Below are 21,665 nucleotides of genomic sequence, written 5' to 3'. Positions count from 1 at the left end.
TAGGTAAATAAAGCTACGGTAGGTAATTTTAGTTACGTAGCTAAATGTATTGATTGTACTGGACCTGTACATTAAAGCTGAACACGACTCGTAAATAGGCATATGCCATTTTCGATCTTACTATCTAAGATACCAGCACCAGGGTATACTCTTTGCATTCGTTACACCTGACTGCTTTATTGTCACTGGTATCGGCGTGGAATGGCGACCCGTGTTCGTGCTGGTTATCTTGCATTACTTTTGTTTACATTTCATTGCAATTGCTTATATTTGTGTTTGTTTGTGTACGCTGCACTGACCTGTGCAACTGTTGTAAATCCCTTTGGTATCTTACTATCCTGCATTAGAAGAAGCACACAGTATTTTTTGTCACTACCAAGTGCTGTATAGCATATGTCCATCTACACCGGTGACAATTGATTACACTGAACAGTGACCAAGTGAGCGGCTCTATATATAGTGGCTCTCAGATATAGCGTGAGTCCATTCGAATATGGCGGACAGATTCTTTTTACGAAGCGTGTTCAGCTTTAAACTTGATATGATACTGTTAGGAAAGATAAGCGTTTTTGTTATGATCTTGAAGAAGGTAGACATAAGCTTAATCTATAGTTTACTAGCTCACAAAAAAGGTCAACAGTTTTAAATCGGAGATATAAATTTACATTTGATGCCCACTACAATTACACTCTTAGGTGATAATTGCTTCAGTTTGTCTCATTGGCATAGCATAGAAAGCAACATATTTTCTGGAGTGATCCTTGGCTCAACATTTATATTTGTCTGATTGTCCTGTACCAGTTGAAAATTTTCTTGGACAAGTGAATATTGCTGGGCATTTGTCTGATCAGACAAGTGGTTTTCCTGTGAAGAAATCTTCAAAAAATGAAAAAGACTAAAGTGATCTCAACTTTTCGCTGGAGATTTAAAATTGGCAGGTGTAAGTAAATTTAAAATTGACAGTAGTGTGTAAGTTTAAAGTTCACATGATTGTCCTAATGAATTTCTATCTCAGTTGTCGAACTCAATCAGGATCAAAGTGTGATTTGCTCCTAACTTTTGATTTTGAACTTCAGTGGTAGCCTAGAACCAATGAAGCCATGGGTATTAGTGGTGGATAAAATAGCTGAAACAGGGATTACATGTTTGGTGTTAACACTTTATCAATATATTTACAAAATAGACCCAATGAGTAGATCACATATTTTATATCAGATAATACAGTATGTTTCGTTGTTTATTAGTCCTCTATTGAAAAATTCTCTGACAACTGTAAAGTTATATTGGACAAGTAAATTCCATGGACATTGTCTGAATGGACAAGTAGGAAAAAAGATAATTGTGAGTCCTGGCAACATGGTAATGTAAGCATTGTTTTTTTGTTGTTTTTTTTTTTTATATATGACTGGAACCAATAAATTGAACCATTTCCAATGCCAAAAAAGCATTTTTTCCCCAGTTTTGAAACTAAAAATTTCTAATTCATTTACCACAGAGAAACAGACTGCAATGACATTGTAATTCTTTTCCAGTGAAAAGCTGTACAAAGGGATTAAATCTTCACTTCCTCTTAAAGGAGAGAGCCCTTAATATGGCCACAAGATGTGTTATAGAAAGCCTAGTGTCTGTCATAATTGACAACTTGAAAGCATGAAAATGTTAAAAGAAGATTCATTAATATGTAAAACAATGAATACTTGTTCTTTATGATTTAAAACATGAATTATATTGAGTTTAGAATAAGTGTTATATAAACAAACAGCATATATTGATATGATAGAAAATTTCCAATTTGTTCTATTTCGACACTATTTTTCCCAATTGAATCGGTATTAAAACCATTCCCATTGGATGAACCTCAGTTTACCTTCATCATTCCTACAAGCTAAGGCTGGAGGATGATTCTCGGTTTACCTTCATCATTCCTATAAGCTAAGGCTGGTGGATGAACCTCAGTTTACCTACATTATTCCTACAAGCAAAGGCTGGTGGATGAACCTTAGTTCACCTTTATCCTAATAAGTAGATCACCCAGTCTCAATCACAGATTTTTTTTATGCCCTGCCATGAATATGGCCGGGGCATATAGTGTTTGTCTCATCCGTCTTCTGACCTTCCATCTGTCTTTCAGTCACACTTTGCATTTAGCTCTGTTCGAAGCTCAGTTTCAAAGTAACTATCCAAGATATTTTTATCAAACTTCATATGCTGATAGATATTGATGAGAGCTTTGCAACTGCATCAACATTTTTTGACCTTGGTCATTCCCTTGACCTCACTTTTCTTAAATTTGTGTTTAGCTCAGTTTTAATGAAATCATTCAAGATATTTTTATCAAACTTTATATGCTGACACATACTGATGAGAGCTATTCAACTGCATCAATATTTTTTGACCTTGACCTTTCCTTTGACTTTGACCTCACTTTTCTTAAATTAGTGTTTAGCTCAGTTTTAAAGATACCATTCAATACAGTGTTATCAAACTTCATATGTTAATACATACTGACGAGAGCTATTCAACTGCATCAACATTTTTTGACCTTGACCATTCCTTTGACCTTGGCCTCACTTTTCTTAAATTAGTGTCAAACTTCATATGCTGATACATACTTATATAAGCTATTCAACTGCATCAATATTTTTGACCTTGACCTTTCCTTTGACCTTGACCTCACTTTTCTCAATTTGTGTTTAACTCAGTTTTAAAGAAAACTTGCATAATATTTTTATCTAACTTCATATGCTAATATATACTGATGTAACCTTTTCAACTGCATCAACTTTTTTGGACCTTGACCTTTTCTTTGACCTGAACTTCATTTATTTTAAATTAGTGTTTAGCTCAGTTTTAAATAAACCATTCAAAATATTTTTATCAAATTTAAATATGCTGATACGTATTTGTGACAAGTATTCAACTGCATCAAAAACCTTTGACCTTGAACTTTTCTGTGACCTTGACCTCACTTTTTTTAGATTTACATTTTGCTTAATTTTAAAGAAACCATTTAATAAGATATATTTATGTAAGTTTGTGCACTTATACATAATTTGGCGAGAATTTATCATCTATATCCAACTTTTTAGATTTCAATTTCAATTTTAAAGAAACTATTCAAGATATTCTCATCAAATTTTATACACTAATACAAATTTTCATGTTGCATTACTAATATACCCTCGGCGGGGCATTCATGTTCTATGGACATATTTCTAGTTTTTTCCTGACTCTGCAAGTGCTGGGTTGTCCCTATGACCCGGGATCCGGGGAATTTCTCTGCCCATAATGATGTAATCCCCTGGTTATTCTGGTATTCCCCCTCAATCGCGTTAGAGGAGGAACCCCAAACCCCCTACTTTTTAAATGTCCCCTGTTATTTCAATTCCTAGGGGCAACGCTGAAGTATAAGGGATAAGTTTTTAATTTTAGGCCAACTTTAAAATAATGTTTGTTTGCCCTCTCCCGACTCAGGATGAGAAAATTGAGTCGGTAGGTAGGTGAGAATTTTTTTTTTTCAAAGGAAATTTCAAAATCAATGCTGAATTTTCAAAATCTTTTTTTCCGCAATGCATAAGAAAAAAAAATTGCTTCCTGGAGGTTAAAAAAAGTTTTGAGTCGACCATTTTAAGGCAGTCAGTTGGGGGAGGGCAACCAAACAATTATATAAAGATGGTCTTACTAGTTATTTTTATGTTGTTTCTTTCAGAAATTCTATCAAGATGAATTTTGAGTTTATAATTCCCTCCACCAAGGATGACCTTCTAAATAAGACACAAATCAATCAGTATGTTGTTGATGAGGTTTTGTCATTCAGGGAAATCCCAGGCAGTCTACAAGGTAACTGGACATAATTCAATTTTTAACATTCCTTACCTTATACAGAAATATGATGGAACTGTTAACAATATGCAAAAATGTCTCAAATTTATTAACTCATCAACATTTTGTAAATGTTTATGCTTTCTTATATGTACCTTTCAATGTAGGATGTTTGAGGTATTTTAATTTATTGAAATGGACAGAAGACAAGGTATTTAATACATGTACCTTGTTTAACTTAAAATTTGAAACAGCACAATGTGAAAGTTTGTAATTTAGCACATACAATACATTGTAAATGTTCCTTTACCCAAAACTTGGCATTGAATTTGAGATAGTGACCACGGCAATCAGTATGCTGATAAAATAACTATTTTCCAAATTTCCAATGGATGTTTCATGATCTCCGATGTTCTGTGCTCATACTTATTAACTAAGATAGTTGTTATTTTTTTTTTAAAGCTCTAAAGAGCAGTTTCCGTGTCAATGGAGCAAAATGTTTGCTGGAAAATTTTGATGTTTTCTTCAGTATACTTTGGTAAGACCATCATTCAACTGTTATCATACCTTTTCTGGATTCTGGAAAAAAAGGTGTGAACATGTAGATATCTAATACTTTAAAAGGTTTATAGCAGCATTGTTGTTATATCTTTTTTCAACCTTTTTTGGGAAGGGGGGAGGGGTACTTTAGAATTTATGCTTACTGTGTTTTTATTATTGTCTCATGTACAATGTTTAATGTTTTAGTTATGTTGGTTTCTCTTTCAATATCAAATTTATTAACCTTAGTGTGCCAGCTGAGAAAAAGGATTCATTCACAAATGAGTGAGGAAATTTGTAATATTTCTATAGGAGATTAGTATTTTGGAAATGATTCATATCTATACATGTTCTTAATATATTTATTTTATAGTTTAAGAAAAGATGTACAGCCTGATTTAAAAGAGGATGCCTGGCAGCTACTTCTGAAAGGTAAAACAATCACAGACCCACAAGTCCAAACCCTTAGGTCTGATATATCCTTCAGATATAGAGTGTATTATAAAAAATTTTGTATGAAGATGTGGAAGAAAAATTGTAAATCTTTAAGAAAAGAAAGTGCTAATTGTACAATGTAGTACATGTGTATGTAAAATTTTGAATACATTAGCTTAGTTTATTGATCTTTTTGAGGTATATGTCTGTGAGTTATTTACATATATACATGTATATGTAAAATTAGGTAGACATGCTTCTAAAGATGTGCTTTTTAGTGTTTGGGCTGTGTACACATAGTAATTGTGAAGACTTGCATATTTTGATTTTCTCTACTGGTTAGGAACTACTTACTGTACATATTAAAAAGAAAAAGATTAAAGCTAAGGAATTCAGTTTGCATAGACTTGAAAATATTATTTCAGTTGCCAAATCGCTGGCTACAGAAGTAGCAAGTGTGTTGGAGGATACATCATTAGAGCCAGGGTCACGTCTTTCTCACCTGAACCAGGTCAAGATGTTATGTTACCTGCTCTGTCAATTCATGGAAATGTTTGAAGATGACAGTAAAGAGAAGTCAGATGTCATTACCACTGGAAAGGTAAAAAGGCTCATAGATAGACATTTTTAATAACTTGTGTAATTAGTTCTTTATTGGTTTTATAAGTATTTAATGATGTCACTGAAGGAAATAAACTGAATACAAATATGCTGAAGTCTTGGATATTGTTAAAACAACATTTAGTTACTATATATTCTTAAATGGAACATTTATCATACAGAAGTGATATTTGGTCACAGAAATACAGTTGAAATTCGGTATCTGGCACACCGATTCATGTATCTCAAATATGTGTACCCATGGATATGTCAAAGTTGTTTGGAAGTCCCAGCCACTTATTTTTATGTATTTCACCCTCAATATTTCGAAGTTTTTTCTTGGTCCTATTGAGTTCGAGATAACAAGGTTTGACTGTAAATTTATACATGAATATGTAATTGCAACATGTTTGAGATAATGAGGTTTGATTTTATTTTGTTTATGTACATGTAACAAAAATTTTCAGGGTCGTAAGAACAAGAAATCCACAGATATGGCTATAGATTGGGAGGTGGAGAGAGAAAATGGAGTGAAGGCTTTGCTGCATCTTGTGTCTCTGAACATTCTGAGGTTATGGGATCCACCCATAGCAGAAGCAGAGTTTGTCAAGTAAGATTTTGGATCCTCCAGTCATGAGATCCAGCTATTGGATGGTATTAACATATGCAACAGCTTTGTAAGATGTTATCCTATGCATTAACATGTATTTTCAGACATGAATTCACGCCACAAGAAATGTGTGAAGTTAAAATAATGAGTGATTTATTTTTAGCATGGTTACAAATTTAGTTTACAAACTGTTGGAGAATCCTGCTGTTGTTTATGTGAAAGCCAAGGAAACAAGGACTGCTATATTTAACATTGTAGGAGTCATGGTGAAGCGTTACAACCATGGCCTTAGTAAGTTATGTCAACATTTATCAGAGACAAATTAACATACATATATACAGTGGTACCGCGTTTATCCGGACGCCATTTATCTGGACGGTTCACCTTCCGGACAATATTTTTGGAGAACCCATTTTTTCTAGGTTATTCTGTCTCATTAATCCGGAAATTCGTGTTCCGTATCCGGACGGTCGATATTTACTACAAAACATAATATTTCATTGAAAAATGACTCGATTATCCGGATGGTAATTTTGACTTTTTCACACTTATCTTGCAGTAGTGTTAATTGTTGTAAAAACGTTGGCTATGCAGTCAGTTTGAAGGCGGTTACCTGTGACCTACAAACAACAGAGTCTATAATTAGCATGTGTTACCTCTCAATTAAATCACGCGTCTATTATGAAGCTCGAAGAATTTAGCGTAAACTGTGCATTAATTGAATAATAATCTGTTCAAAATCATATTGTTTACCGTATGTACGTCGGTAAATTCACGAGAATTTTGGAGAGTTGTAAATAATCAATATTGAACAATAAATTACGAGCGATTTTATAATGGCTTTGATCATGTTGATTGCACTAGTTTAAAATTTCCATTTCTAAAAACGTAAATGTATTTGAAACGTTTATTCCCCACAAGACAGTTTAAAAAGGTACACAATCAACTGAAAAAATATCTTTATATTTCATGTACTACCGTCTATAAACGTACATTATACTTTGAAAAGGAATATTTATATAAAACTGGTGTTAGGTATAGAAGTGGATTACGTTTTTCAAGGTATTTTTTTATGATTCGAAATTAAAACTTAGAGTGTAGAAAAAAAATATTGATAATTATTAAGATTGCTTGTTTTTACGTTGAATGTTTACAATACTTTCACAGTTTGCTTGCAGTGTTCAGTTATTATAGTAGTCCTGTGTAATGAATATACAGGAAATATAGGGGTTAGTTTACATTTGAACAGTTCTGTCATATCATACAAGCTTCAATAATTATAAAATATGTCAAAATAAAACAACAGAAGATCATAATTTGCACAACCCAAGAAGTCAATGCCAAGGAGAGGGGGAATAAAAGCCTCTGTACTGTTTTAAAAACCATGAAAACGGAGATCTCAGCATAAAATTGTCTATCCAATTATTTTTTTTGTGTGGATTACATTTTAACGTTTTTTCTTTAATAAATTACTTCTTATAAAACTATAAAATATAAACCAAAACATTAGAGATTTTTCTTTATCTTCAAATTTGATACCAGTAAGTGTATATATACATGCTTGGTGAGGGTTTTTTGAGAAGTGATTCACTTATCCAGACGATATCGTTGGGGACTGAGGCGTCCGGATAAACGAGGCACCACTGTACTAATTTGTGAGTGTTGAAAATCATGATTTAATCAAATCTTCATGTAGAACAAGAGAAACATTTAAGAAAGTTTTCCAATTGCAAGTATTTAAAATCATTTTATTCAGTATTGATTGTAATCCATTTTATACATGTATTTATTAAAAGGCCATTTCCATTTTTTTCTCTATTTAGTGTCCACCTATCATTCAAATACCTACTTTCTGTAGCTATTGAGAAAACATACTGCCTGATAATACTCTATAGTTGTGTAAACAACATCATTCTCCAGTTTTTGCAGAAAGATGTATGTCTTTAATCAAGACCTAGTATATAGCCACAGTGTAAATATATACATGCATATGTACATGTACCTACTTGGTTAAATTCAATAAGCTCTTGAAAAACACTGAAAGAAAATTACTGAATTCAAAGTATTTTAACCAAAAAAGAAGTTTTTTTCTCTCCCTTGTGTAAGGTGTCCATAATCAAAACTCACCCTCAGGCTACATATAGAGAAAATTTGGTATGGCTTAATGCTTTTGTATGTTTTAATTGTGAAGGGAGCTTCACTAGCACACATCTCTAAGGAAAGTTCATCCCCCTTTGACAGGTGCCAGTCTGAAGATCCTACAGCAGTTACAGCACTTTGAACACTTGGTCTCTCCACTGGCTGAGATGACCAGCATCATCACCACAGACTATGGTAACAAGAGCATGGTAGCAGAAATCATGAGAGAGATTGGAAGGAAGGATCCAAAAGACCTGGTCCGGGATAATACAGGGACAAAATCCTTTGCTACTTTCCTGGTGGAGCTTTCTGAGAAGGTGCCTGGAGTGATGATGTCGTATATCAGTGTGGTCCTCTGTCATCTTGAGGGAGAGGTAATTAATAAAAGAGATCCATTCAAAATCTTACTGATCTAGTCAGGATGCTTTTGCTACAGGTACATGAATGTCATTGACACTGCTATCAATGGCATGAAGTACCATGCTAAAACTTTAGAGCAGGTCTGTTTCTAAGTAATAACAAAAACTCTTTTTAAAGACCCAATTTTTTTACCGTACGGTTACCTGAGGAGGGGGAGTGGTCTTGGTAGTACTGGTGTTATTTACCTGGAGAGCCACAATACTCAAGATGTCAAAAATCCCTATACACGTTGCATTACACAGGAAGTCTGTCTTTGGTAATCACGGTCAACATTACGCGTTTCGTGTCTAATTTTGAGCAAAAAAAAAAAATAATAAATAATATAAAATTTATTAAATAAGTATGAATATTTAAATTAAAAAAATCCCATTTATCAAATTTATCCGGCGTGTGGATTTTTACCACAATCGGAACGTATTTATTTTTTCTCCCGGTGCCAACAATGTTGTCCAAAATATTCGGCATGTCCGAAGGTCCGTGTTCACAGATTTGTATTGTTTGTAAGATTTTAATTAAGATCGATCACTATTCGTATATTCATATATATGCAAATATAAAGCGTGTGATAAAGGAATCTTTCGTAATTCATGACGTTAATGCTAAATATTTTTCTTATATATTTTATTTTATTTTGTCATGATTTTAATTGGCGGGCTTCGCATTGAGTTTCTGTGCACCTAAATGCAGGGTCGACAGGGGCATTACGATGATTACTAAAATCTCGGCAAAGGTTGAAGAAGGGGCTCGGAAGAATTATTGGTCTTAGCTGCTAAGGGAACTTCGTTCCTCTCCGGATCCAAGTCCCAGGCAGTAATTGAAAAAGATCGAGCTACTAGTTTTTCTTCAAAAAAGAGTTACATTTATTTTGGACATGGACATCATACCGCTTTTAAAAAGTGCCAAACAGCAGTGGAGATTGAAAAAAAAAAAATGAAGTCAAGGTTTAGTTCTCTACTCTTATTTCAATAAAATGACCAACCATGCAATATAACAGCGACTTGATTTTTTTTAACCCTCAGTGTATATACAAAGCGACTTTTCACGCGGTACATGAAAGTGTTTGACGCGTGACCAGGCGATCATTTTCAAAACCTGCAAATTCAGATTATCAGGTAGCACGGGTAGCTGGTTCTGTCAATCAAATCAGTAGCTATTGTTTTTTCTATGATTGACAGGCGGTATATTATTGATCTTGAATCAGGTAGATTTTGGGGGCGTTAACGTAAAATTGGGTGTTTAAACCAACCTTGCACAGATGATGTATCATTGGATGAATAATTATTGGCCATGCTGCAGGTGCACATTTAGATGTACCAAATAAGAAAAGCTAAACTAAACTCATCATCATTCACAGTAACATTTTCAATGCTTTTTTCAATGACAGTTTATTCATCAATAGAATATAATTTTTTACAGAGTTAATTTTTATTATCCGCCTTTTCAATAGTTTAAAAGTTAATAATTGTTTGATTTCAGTCTTACACAATGAGGAATGGTGTCCTGGGGGTGATGGGAGAAATTTTGCTTAAGGTGCTCAGTAAAGATGACCTTGAGGACAAACTCAAGGACACTCGAGATCAATTCTTGGAGAAGCTAGAGGAACATATTCATGATGTAAATGCTTTTGTCAGAAGTAGAGTGCTGCAGATTTGTTTGACTCTAGTAAATGAGAAGGTATGTCATCATTCTGTGCATTTTCCTTTGGAATGCACCTTGTTAAAATTTATTTAATCAAAATTATCTATTTGTTAAAATCAAACATATATGTACATGTATGTGTGATAGGCTGTGTAATTTCGTAGTATCTGTGTAATTTAGTACGACTGAAATTGAATTATGTAACACTGTTTAATTTTGAAGTGCCTGCCCCTGCCTCGACATGAGCATCTGCTGGGTCTCTGTATTGGACGATTAAAGGATAAATCTTCACAAGTCAGAAAACAGGCCATACAACTTGTCACTGCCTTCATCAAGTCTAATCCTTTTGCTGCAAAGGTTATACAATACTGTAGTTTTTTTTTTTTGTAAAAGCAAGTAGTATCCCACCTGCTGGATTTTTTGCATTAAAATCATGAAGAATAAACAGAAAATCAAAAGTTTTGTAAATGAATTCTCAGTTAAGCATTTGTTTGTTCCATTATTAGTTGTCATTGGAGGAACTAAAGGCAAACTATGAAAAAGAGAAAGAGAAGCTTGATAGCATGGCTCCTGAGGAACAAACCAGTGTCTTAGAGGGTAAGAAAAGATACATCTAATACAACATCCAAGGTTATATCATGTTAATTGTTCCAGGATTAATCCTTCTTTGTAATGTTTTCCATGTAAATTGTATATTCATGTTAAGTTAGCAGGTTGTAATCTTTGTTTATTTCATGTCAGACTCGGCAATGGTGAAAATTGATGAAGAGTGGAAACCTCTGGAGAAGAAGCTGAAGAGAGCTATGAAGAAGGCAGAAGAGGAGGAAGATGAGAACATGGAGGAAGGAAACAGTGAAGATCTCATCCAGGATGAAGAGACTGCTAACAGGTAGAGGTCATAAAAAGACAATGTATAGGTGTACATGTACATGTTTCAAAAATGTAAACTGAAAAGGACCATGTCATAGTGGTAAAAACTTGCAGTCCATAACTGAAATTGGTAGATAAAGACCTTTTCAACACAGAATAGATAAGGGCCCTACAACATTGAACAGGAAACAGACCTATCAAAATAATGAACAAGTCAAGATAACATCAGATATGTGATGTTTAAAGCTACATGAAGATGCTTTAGGGTTAAAAGATTTAGGGGAATTGTTATCATATTTGAACAATAGTGACTTTCTATTTTAGTGTGATGGACAGGATCTATAACCTGCTGACTGAAGAGAAATTTACAGAAGCTAAATCTTTACTGGGAGCCTTTAAAGATGCCTTCCCTGACAATTCCTTCATGCAGGAAATGGCAAAAGAAAGTCAGAGGTAGTTGTCAGTGTTGCATAATGAAAAAGAATGTTTAAATCTTTTGAAATTTGTAAAACCCATTAAAGGTACTGTAGACGTACATGTACTTTTTTTCCACATGGAATTTATATACGATATGTATGAAGTTGCAGATTTTCAGCAGAAATTTGTCACAGCATATTTAAAGTGCATTTTAGACATTCAGTGGCAATTCCAAAAATCCACCTAATTTTCTATCTGTGGATTAAACAGAAAATGTAATTCAGGGAAATTATAACCCCATAGAAAAAAAGTATGTTTACAGTATGCTAAAGAAGTGTCAAAAGTATCAAAACAGTGAAATGTATGAGAAAACCATGCTTCATTCTTTAGTGAGGCTGATGGGGAGGATTCTCAAGGCTCAACAGGCATCTCCACTGATGTTGGCTACCTCAAAATGATTTTCTATGGTAAGTGATAATATGCGTGTTCATGATTTGGACTTTTTAATAGCTGGTATATACATGTAATGTGAAGAATTAGTATTTGGTAGCAGTGTGTTTGTGTATAGGTGTTAGCCTGTATCTGTATCATAGGATCTTCTGTTGTACATGTAGGTCACAAGAAGCAAACTCTGGCTATATCCTCTGGATTAGAGGAGGAGAAAGAAAAGGAAAAAGACCCTATAGTGAATGAAGTTTCCAAACAGCAAGTCCTTGTACAATATCTGAAGGTAAACAGTGTTTTATATCATTGGGAAAGTGGTTGTTATTTCACTAATGAAGTGGGCATATAAGTGAAACTTCTCTAAACTGGCTGCTTGCCAGACCAGATCAAATGGCTGGATTAGAGGAGTTACTGGTTTTCTGAGGTTGACAAAGAACTGAGAGTGCTTGCTGGCAGTAACTTTTTACATCGGCTGGTTTTGAGGGGCTGGTTTTCAGGGATGCCAGTTTTTAAAAGTTTTACTGTAGTATTTTCTGTTTTGACCACTGTGAATGAGTTTGCTACATGCATAACATACATTTTTTTTCCATCTAAATGTTTGTTGTTTGACATATTTGTATACAAAACTACATGTATATGTATGAATTACTATTTTGTGCATTCATTAAAGCATTTTGATTTAAGAAAAATGATTTGAAAGATGGTTGATAAACAGTGAACATGTACAGTACCTTCCATACTGCCTTCACTCATATTACAATACATACATTCATGTATATGTTAGTGCTTTTACATTCCAGGATTGCTGTGCTTTTGCGACCCAGATTCAGGCTTCAGTTCCAGTCATTTGTCAGCTGTTGGGGTCTAAGACTATTACAGACATACTGGAAGCCATTGATTTCTTTGTGACAGGGTTTGAATTTGGGGTGACGCTGACAATGATGGGGATACGTCGTATGTTACACTTGATATGGTCAAGGGAGGCAAGTGTGAAAGACGCAGTGGTGGCAGCATATAAAAGACTATACCTCAATCCTCAGGTTGGAAATCAAAGGTACATTTCCTATTGGGTATAAATGCTGTTTAAGTAAAAGTGCAGTGTGCTACACACAACTAATAATACTTATTTTGTAAATATTAAAACAGCATTTTTTGTGCTTCATACACATGAACTTGTTTGAAGTTTTTGAAGCTATGACATTCTCCCATTTCAGATCCAAAGCTTTCTCAGTTGTGAAGAATCTCTCAGCTCTCTTGTCTGGGGCCAATCTAGGAGACTTAACATCTTTGGAGGGATTGGTATAGTGTTAATTTTATTGTAAATATAGTACTTCAAGACATTTACAGTAAATCAAAAGTGAAAATGACGTATTTTTAGCTCACCTCAATGAAGTCTAGATGAGCTTATGCTATACCGTCGGCATCCCGGTTAAAGTTTTAGGAGCAAGTCCCAATCCCAAGTAACTATAAACCCTACCTGGACCAAACTTGCATGTATGATGCATCTAGGGATGGAAACTACCACACTTGCTTCAGATGCTGGATCTGACCTAGATTTTCCAGATGAGTGACCAGGTTAAATTTTTTGGAGCAGGTCCATTCCCAAGTAACTATAAGCCCTACCTGGACCAAACTTGCATGTATGATGCATCTAGGGATGGAAACTACTACACTTGCTTTGGATGCTGGATCTGACCTAGATTTTCCAGATGAGTGACCAGGTTAAAGTTTTTGGAGCAGGTCCATTCCCAAGTAACTATAAGCCCTACCTGGACCAAACTTGCATGTATGATGCATCTAGGGATGGACACTAATACACTTGCTTCGGAAGCTGGATCTGACCTAGATTTTCCACATGAGTGAATTTTAGCCATATTTTAACTAAATTAGCATGGATGATGTACCTAGGGATGGACACTTCCAGACTTGCGTTGGATTCTGAATCTGACGTACATTTTACAGATGAGTGACTAGGGTAATTTTTTTAGAGACGCCATATAATATTATGGCCTGTTATGATTAAACTTGCATAAATGGTGCATCTAAGGATGAAAATGTCCAGACTCTCTTTGGATGTTGGAACTCCACAATTTTTTGATTACTAAACAGGTTAAATTTTTTTTGAGCAGGTCCATTTCCAAGTAACTACAAGTCCTACTTAAACCACTCTTGCATGGATATTGATCTTGGGATGTACCCTAACTAGAAAAAAAAGTATTATGTGAAATTTGCCTTACTTATAGATAACATTTGTCGAGGTGAGCTTCGTAATCTTTGATTACCTATGTTTATAGTTTTATAGTCAATGTACAGTAACTTTGTAGTTATTAATTGTTTGTACTTTATCCTTGTCTCTCTGGTAAATACAGATGGTGGAGCTGATGAAGTCTGGGGAGATTGACCAGGGTGTTATACAAATGTTGTGGGAGAGGTTTGCTATGAAGGTTCCCAATACTACAGTAGAGGACAGTAGAGCAGCTGTCACACTGCTCTACATGATAGCAGGGTAAGGAATTTTGGAAGTTATATTTTTTTATGATACTTCTGTGAATTGTTTGGAATATATATTGTGCAATTACTTGTCGTTCACTTTGTTTAACAATTATTTTCTGAAATATTTTAGAAAGGAAAGACTTTTTTTTCTTTTTGCATTCAATACATGTAATTTTCTGTACCTAAATTTTGCATATGCATCAGTTGTTAAGTACATGTGTATTGTAACGTTTAACTACATGTATAAGTATGTTTTTAAGATTTACTAAAATTGTGTACAAAGACAATGAACACATAAGTACATTGTAGATGTGGATACATTCTACATCTGCATTTCTTTTAATTTTTTTTTTTTAGGGCAGATATGGGTGTGGTTAACAGTAACATAGATGTACTTGTGAAGGAGGGTCTTGGAGAAAGAGCAGACTCTGACTTCATTTTGGCACGGGACACCTGCCTGGCATTGTTGAAGCTGGGACCACCCAAGAAGGTGCAAGGACAGTTACAGGCTGAGCCATTTAGGTTCCCCCAAAATCATGACATGTTCGACCGGATACAAACACTACTCATCAATGGTAATGTTTTTGTCACTGTGTTTTGTGATGAAAAATTTTCATTCATGATTTAATAATGAAAAGTTTTTGTGTTTCTGCAGGGGTACAACAGTTGGACAATCCATATTGGATTCCATTTGCTGAGCAGGCCATAAATGTTATATATAAGCTGGCAGAACATCCAGATATTATCTGTGGTGACATCATCAAAGCACTGGCAAAGGAAGTCATCAAAGCTGAGAAACAGAACCAGACTCTTAGTCAAGGTAAAACCACTTAACACGGGACAAAGACTCTTAGTCAGGGTAAAACCACTTAACACAGGACAAGACTCTTAGTCAAGGTAAAACCACTTAACAGGGGACAAAGACTCTTAGTCAGGGTAAAACCACTTAACACAGGACAAAGACTCTTAGTCAGGGTAAAACCACTTAACACAGGACAAGACTCTTAGTCAAGGTAAAACTTACTGAACACAGGACAAGAATTTAGTCAAGGTAAAACCACTTAACACAGGACAAGACTCTTAGTCAAGGTAAAACTTACTGAACACAGGACAAAAATTTAGTCAAGGTAAAACCACTTAACACAGGACAAAGACTCTTAGTCAAGGTAAAACCACTTAACACAGGACAAGACTCTTAAGTCAAGGTAAAACCACTTAACACAGGACAAGACTCTTAGTCAAGGTAAAACCACTTCACATAGGACAAAGGCTCTTAGTCAAGGTAAAACCACTTAACACAGGACAAAGACTCTTAGTCAAGGTAAAACCACTTAACACAGGACAAAGACTCTTAGTCAAGGTAAAACCACTTAACACAGGACAAGACTCTTCAGTCAAGGTAAAACCACTTAACACAGGACAAGACTCTTAAGTCAAGGTAAAACCATTTAACACAGGACAAGACTCTTAAGTCAAGGTAAAACCACTTTGTCAAGGTAAAACCACTTAACACAGGACAAGACTCTTAGTCAAGGTAAAACTGCTAAACACAGGACAAAGACTCTTAATTCAAGGTAAAACCACTTCACAAGAACCAGACTCTTAGTCCAGGTAAAACTCGTGGTAAATTATACATGTACTTTACAGCTGAATCTATTGGACTCAGTTTTCTTGTTTTATAAGTGGGCATATATAGAGGATATTCAATGTTTTGTAGTTGGATATGGAATTATTTCACGAGTGTGGGACAGGATTTTTAAAATTTTCACGAGTGAGATACATTCAATATCCAACTACAAAACATTGAATTTTCTGTTTATTACATTTTCTTTGATTTTTCCCTTTGCCCCTGTCTTTTCTTAACACAGTGTCATAGGCTGTGGTGTCATAGTTGTAGCAGTTGAGAAGTCATAGCTTGGCAGTTGTGAGATTGAAAACATTGTAACATGGATTTTAGCAACATATTTGGGAAGAAATTGGCAGTTTTAATCTCTTTCAAGATGGTTTAGTTTCTATCTCAATTTTGTTACAGGCCAGAAATTATATTTTACTTTGATATCTTTTCACACTGTGAGAGAATATCACTTTGGTATCCTTTCACACTGTGAGAGAATATCACTTTTATTCAATGAGTAAATCACAGTATTTCACTGTTGAAAATGTAATAAAGTGTGTGTATCAATAGTAATTTCTTATCATGTGTTGTTAAATTCACATTTCTGGTAGATTTGAATTCCTTATCATTGAAACTTAATAACAACTTAGTGTTGTGTTACAGTTAATATAATGGAAGAAGACGAGCCAATGGAAAGTCAACCAGAGAAAGAACCAGACAGCCAGAGTAAAGAACCAGAGAGCCAGGGGAGTGATGCCAGTAGTCAACCTAGCAGCCAGGAGGGTGGTCCCCCAAGTAGCCCACCTAGCTCCTCGGCCACAGTAATTCTTACTCGTCTGATCTCAGTGGCAGGTCATGTGGCCTTTAGACAGATGGTTCATTTGGATACATATGTGTTCGGAGAGTTAAAACGACGCAGGGCCATACAAGAACAGAAAAAAGATGTAAAAACACCCAAGGCTGACAGACGAGGAAGCAAAGTGGTATGGCATGAGAGATTCTCTAGATTTAAACAGAAAGATTTTAAATGTAAATTCCATGTAAATGATATTTTATAACTGCAAAATTTGATACTGGTATTAAAGAAAATCAAAAAAATTAGTGGTTCTTGTATATTAATTTTCATGAATTGCCAGGACAAAACAACAGCATCAGAAGCCATTGAAGATGAACTTGGTTTGGCAGGAGCAGCAGAGGAAGATGCTGATGCAGAGTACATCCGAAAAGTGTGTGATGTGGAAATTGTATCAGGTAATTTATCATATTAATCAGATGAAAAGATATTCTTCATAACAAAAAATGAATACAAGGGTGAGGCATTAGAGCAAGGTAACAAATTTTGAACTACATGTATGTGTGTGTATATTTAAAATGTCAAAAATGATACTAGCAAATTGTATATTTACATGTATTAAGAGATATGAATTTTATGTGTAGGAGACTCTTTGTTGGGCTGTATTGGTCCCCTTCTGGTTACTGTGTGTACCAATCAGAGCAGATACTCAGACCCTAACCTCAGGACGGCCGCCACTCTGTCTCTAGCTAAATTCATGCTTGTCAGGTATATACAACTTAAAATACTATGAGAAAAAAAAACTATTTGATTACTTACAGCTTAACAAAATCTTGGTTGAAACACAAATTCGGGACAACATTTTCCAAGAAAAATATGTCTAAGTATAAATAATTCTTGCTTCTAGTTCTGACTTCTGTGAGAATAACCTCCAGTTGCTTTTTACGGTGTTGGAGAAATCCCCTTACCCAACAATCCGTGCTAACACTATCATAGCTCTGGGAGATCTGACTGTACGATTCCCTAACCTGATAGAACCCTGGACTCCACATATGTATGCCAGGTAAGAATTGATTTCTTTATGAGCTTTGTTACATTGGTCATTTGTATGTTGTTCTGTAAACTTAAATTTTTTAACTTTTCTTTAAAACTACAGATCTGATTTATATGTATTTAGTGTCAAGTAATTTGATGCAAAGTAAACTTAATGTAGATTAAACAAATACATGTGAACGTAATTCAAATTTAATTATTAAATGTGCAGTAACTTACATGTAAGTTTAATTTGAATTAAACTCTCCATGTGAACAGGGCATTTGTAATTGATTTAAGCTGTAAACAACATTTCAAAAGATGTGTCATATCTGAGTGACTGTTCAGACACAGAGGTCCTGGTCATACTTTATATTCTGTTTCATCCACAGAAGGGAGTGTTCTGCCATAAATAATCAAATATTTGAGGAGGTAAAGTGTGGCTGATAATATAAAGTACAGTAATGTTTCAGATTAAGAGATGACTCTCAGACGGTTAGGAAGAACACTCTACAGGTACTGACCCATCTGATCCTGAATGACATGGTCAAGGTGAAAGGTCAGATCAGTGAAGTGGCTACTTGTGTGGTGGACCATGATGAGAGGATCTCCAGTCTAGCCAAACTGTTCTTCCATGAGCTCTCACATAAGGTTAGAAGTCATTGAGATGTGTTTTATGTAAGATTGAAATTATATCATATGCATTGTAACATTGTTTATGAATGTCTAGATATGGTAATAGACTACTTGGTTATAACCATAAACTGTAAGCAAGTTAAATTGATGCATATAAAATAATTTTCATGACAGATTAGGGCCATTACAATAGAAATTCCTGTGCTTATTGAAAGCAAAAGATTTAATGAAAGAAAGAAGAATTTGTTGAGAAATCATTATGAATGTAATTTCCGTTATTCAGGGGAATGCTATCTACAATATCATGCCAGATGTGATCAGCCGTCTGTCTGACCCAGATGTTGGAGTGGATGAGGAAAACTTCAGAATCATCATGAAGTAAGTACATCTCCCGTAGGAATAATGTATTTCAGTGCATCAATAGCTTTTCTTTTGCTTGTTTGTGTGTGTATTTTCTTGAAATTTGTTGTGCAATACCTTTATGTGGAAATCTTTCTGCACTTTAGAGAACTGTATCAAACATATTATCCTTACATACTAAAGGTATAGGTAATAAAGATGAGCAACATCTTGATCAATTTTTCTCATTGGACAATTTTGATTTAATGAGTCATTATTTGTTTTTGACAAAATTCTTTTTCCAAAACATTAGAAAGATAATTAAATTCTTTACTATAAAAAATTGTTTTATATTACTGTTCTCTCCCATTTCAGATATCTGTTCTCATTCATCCAGAAAGACCGGCAATGTGAGAGCCTGGTGGAGAAACTCTGCCATCGCTTCAGGGCAACAAAGTAAGTTTATGTACAAAGACAACACATTTTTTTCAACTAACCATTACAAGTCAACATTTGGAAAATTGTGGCTATCTGGACAAGAAGGATGGTATAATCTATTCAAAGTTCTACATTTTACATTACACATTCTTATTTATAGAAATATATTTCAGCACTATACTAGAGGTATTCACATTCTGACCAAACAAGTGTTCACATTTCTTCTATTAAGTGCTTACATTTTATAAGTTGTTTTATTTTTACAGGACTGATAGACAATGGCGGGATTTATCCTTCTGTCTATCTATGATGTCGTACAGTGAGAAATCAATCCGTAAACTCCAGGAGAACTTTGCCTGTTTTGGTGATAAATTGGCAGATGAGGAGGTGTACAGCTGTTTCTGTACAATTATCAGTAAATCCAGGTCCTTTGCAAAGCCAACAGCTAAGGTAATTTCTTTGACATTCTAAAATGTTTAACTACATGAAAATCAAAATGTTTTGTATTTGATGGTGCATATTTAAGTCTGTCATGAATTTTAATTTTGCAACAAGTTAAGGATCATACAAGTACACAATAAATGTCATTTTCTCACTGATTGTAATAAGTCTTTAGAATGTTAATTGATGTTGATATACAGTATTTGATGTTATAGTGAAGATAATTAATTTTGCTCTTGTTAATTTCAGACATTGATTGATGAGTTAGAACAGCGCCTCCAGCAGTGTCACACTAAAGGTCTGGAGGAGGGGGATATTGCCGTAAAAGCCAGTCAGGCTTCACAGGCAGCAAGTCTGGCCAAGGGCAAGTCCAAAACTAAAGGAGCTAAAACCCCCGCCAAAGGCAAAACTCCTGGTAAAATGTTAAACATTTAATCGTCTCCTGCTTTCAAAAAATGCATGGACTTTAAATCCCATTTGTCCATCAGTCTATCTGTCACAAAAACTTTAATGTTGGTTAAAACTTTTGAATGAGAGAAGGTAAGGATTTCATATGTGCAATACCTGTGACAAAACCTTTCCAAATGTGCTATAATTTTTTACCCTATGGTTTTTGACCTTTAAGTTTGACCTACTTGTCAACAGTTTTAATGGTAATTACTTTTGAATCAGAGAAGATAGGGCAAATGTATTAGAAAAAAAAAAAACTTGACAAATATCCAGCACAATTTAAAATTTCTGCCTGAAAAATATGGGAAAATAAGTAATTTAGAGAATTTGTGCCCCCCCCCCCCTTAAGGAAAAAAAAAGCATGGGCAGATCAGGGGAGGGGGGGGGGGTCAGACCTTGACTCTCCCTGGATTTGCAGAGTTAACTTATTGAATGTATATACTGAAGCAAATAAAAAATGCCAATATGGATATATAGATTTGATTGCTTATTCTTAAAAATGTGTACAGAAGATTCTTTCAGGGCTATATAAAATATTTATCACACTGTAATAATGAGAAGGTTTGTACACGCCAGACATCATAACTTCTCCATTTCATATGTTGAATACTATCATTTAGTAAATTGAAAAAACATTTCCAAAAAAAAAATATGGGATCGTCGGGGATTTGAACCAGGAACTTCTCGCATCCAAAGTGAGAATCATACCTCTAGACCAATGAGGCACTTGACTTTGAAATAAATCAAATGAAAACAGCAGGTCACATATACATGTATATATTCACGTTCGATATTGTCAAAATTTTACACAACACATGGTGTCTAATTTAGCCTTTACTTAACAGTTCTAATAGATGCTATTAGAATATAAAGTCCACCGACAACCTGTATTATATTTAATACCTCTCCACTTGCTCCTTTGCTAAAAATAGTGCCACACGACTTTAAATACAAATGGGGAGTAACTATAAAACTTTGAGCATGATTGATGCCAACAAATTTCCAGCTGACTTTTAATTAAAAAAAAAATAATAATAATAATAAAAATTAAAAAAAAAAAAAAAAAAAAATAAAATGAAAAAAAAAAAAATAAAATAAAATAAAATAAAATTAAAAAAAAAAAAATAAATAAAATAAAATTTAAAAAAAAAAAAAACCCAGGTGGGACACTTTGAGAGGGGCAGGCGGGGCCATAGGGAGTGGTGGTATAAAATTTCATTGCAAAAGCTCAGAAACTTCTTGAGATAACACTTGGAAACAAAAGTGTTACACAAAGACAGAATGTATGAATTTACTACCTTGACCTTTAACCTTTTGACCTCAAAATCAATAGGAGTCTTCCTTAGGCCACAGGGAGTTGTTATGTAAAATTTCATTACAAAAGCTCAAAGGCTTCTCAAGATATGGTGCAGAAACGAAAGTGTTAAAATAGACAGAGTTTATGACCTTTGACTTTTTGACCTCAAAATCAATAGGGGTCCTCTTTAGGCCAT

The 21,665-nt window shown here is 34.5% G+C and overlaps 1 protein-coding gene across 1 annotated transcript in view; it reads left to right on the top strand.

Annotated features, from left to right (window-relative positions):
- LOC133206196 (condensin complex subunit 1-like) overlaps positions 1-21,665 on the top strand; it is a 32,085-nt gene that overhangs the window by 937 nt on the left and 9,483 nt on the right. Inside the window, exons 2-29 of the mRNA XM_061342132.1 lie at positions 3,710-3,840; positions 4,285-4,360; positions 4,736-4,794; positions 5,223-5,398; positions 5,865-6,007; positions 6,171-6,298; positions 8,249-8,520; positions 10,043-10,240; positions 10,427-10,561; positions 10,711-10,801; positions 10,946-11,093; positions 11,399-11,527; positions 11,882-11,958; positions 12,106-12,221; positions 12,736-12,989; positions 13,150-13,234; positions 14,305-14,441; positions 14,786-15,003; positions 15,084-15,248; positions 16,707-17,026; positions 17,180-17,294; positions 17,481-17,604; positions 17,744-17,899; positions 18,342-18,519; positions 18,788-18,882; positions 19,219-19,299; positions 19,548-19,731; positions 19,972-20,137. Coding sequence (XP_061198116.1) covers positions 3,723-3,840; positions 4,285-4,360; positions 4,736-4,794; positions 5,223-5,398; positions 5,865-6,007; positions 6,171-6,298; positions 8,249-8,520; positions 10,043-10,240; positions 10,427-10,561; positions 10,711-10,801; positions 10,946-11,093; positions 11,399-11,527; positions 11,882-11,958; positions 12,106-12,221; positions 12,736-12,989; positions 13,150-13,234; positions 14,305-14,441; positions 14,786-15,003; positions 15,084-15,248; positions 16,707-17,026; positions 17,180-17,294; positions 17,481-17,604; positions 17,744-17,899; positions 18,342-18,519; positions 18,788-18,882; positions 19,219-19,299; positions 19,548-19,731; positions 19,972-20,137 — 4,144 coding nt within the window. The 5' untranslated portion in view covers positions 3,710-3,722. The remainder of the gene's footprint in view (positions 1-3,709; positions 3,841-4,284; positions 4,361-4,735; positions 4,795-5,222; positions 5,399-5,864; positions 6,008-6,170; positions 6,299-8,248; positions 8,521-10,042; positions 10,241-10,426; positions 10,562-10,710; positions 10,802-10,945; positions 11,094-11,398; positions 11,528-11,881; positions 11,959-12,105; positions 12,222-12,735; positions 12,990-13,149; positions 13,235-14,304; positions 14,442-14,785; positions 15,004-15,083; positions 15,249-16,706; positions 17,027-17,179; positions 17,295-17,480; positions 17,605-17,743; positions 17,900-18,341; positions 18,520-18,787; positions 18,883-19,218; positions 19,300-19,547; positions 19,732-19,971; positions 20,138-21,665) is intronic.

Source organism: Saccostrea echinata, unplaced genomic scaffold (assembly GCF_033153115.1).
Source record: "Saccostrea echinata isolate AGI-Se365-2 ecotype Australia unplaced genomic scaffold, CSIRO_AGI_Sech_v1 ptg000054l, whole genome shotgun sequence".
Taxonomy (NCBI): Eukaryota; Metazoa; Mollusca; class Bivalvia; order Ostreida; family Ostreidae; genus Saccostrea; species Saccostrea echinata.
Note: the sequence above shows the minus strand (reverse complement) of the source record. Positions and strands in the feature narration are given on the sequence as shown.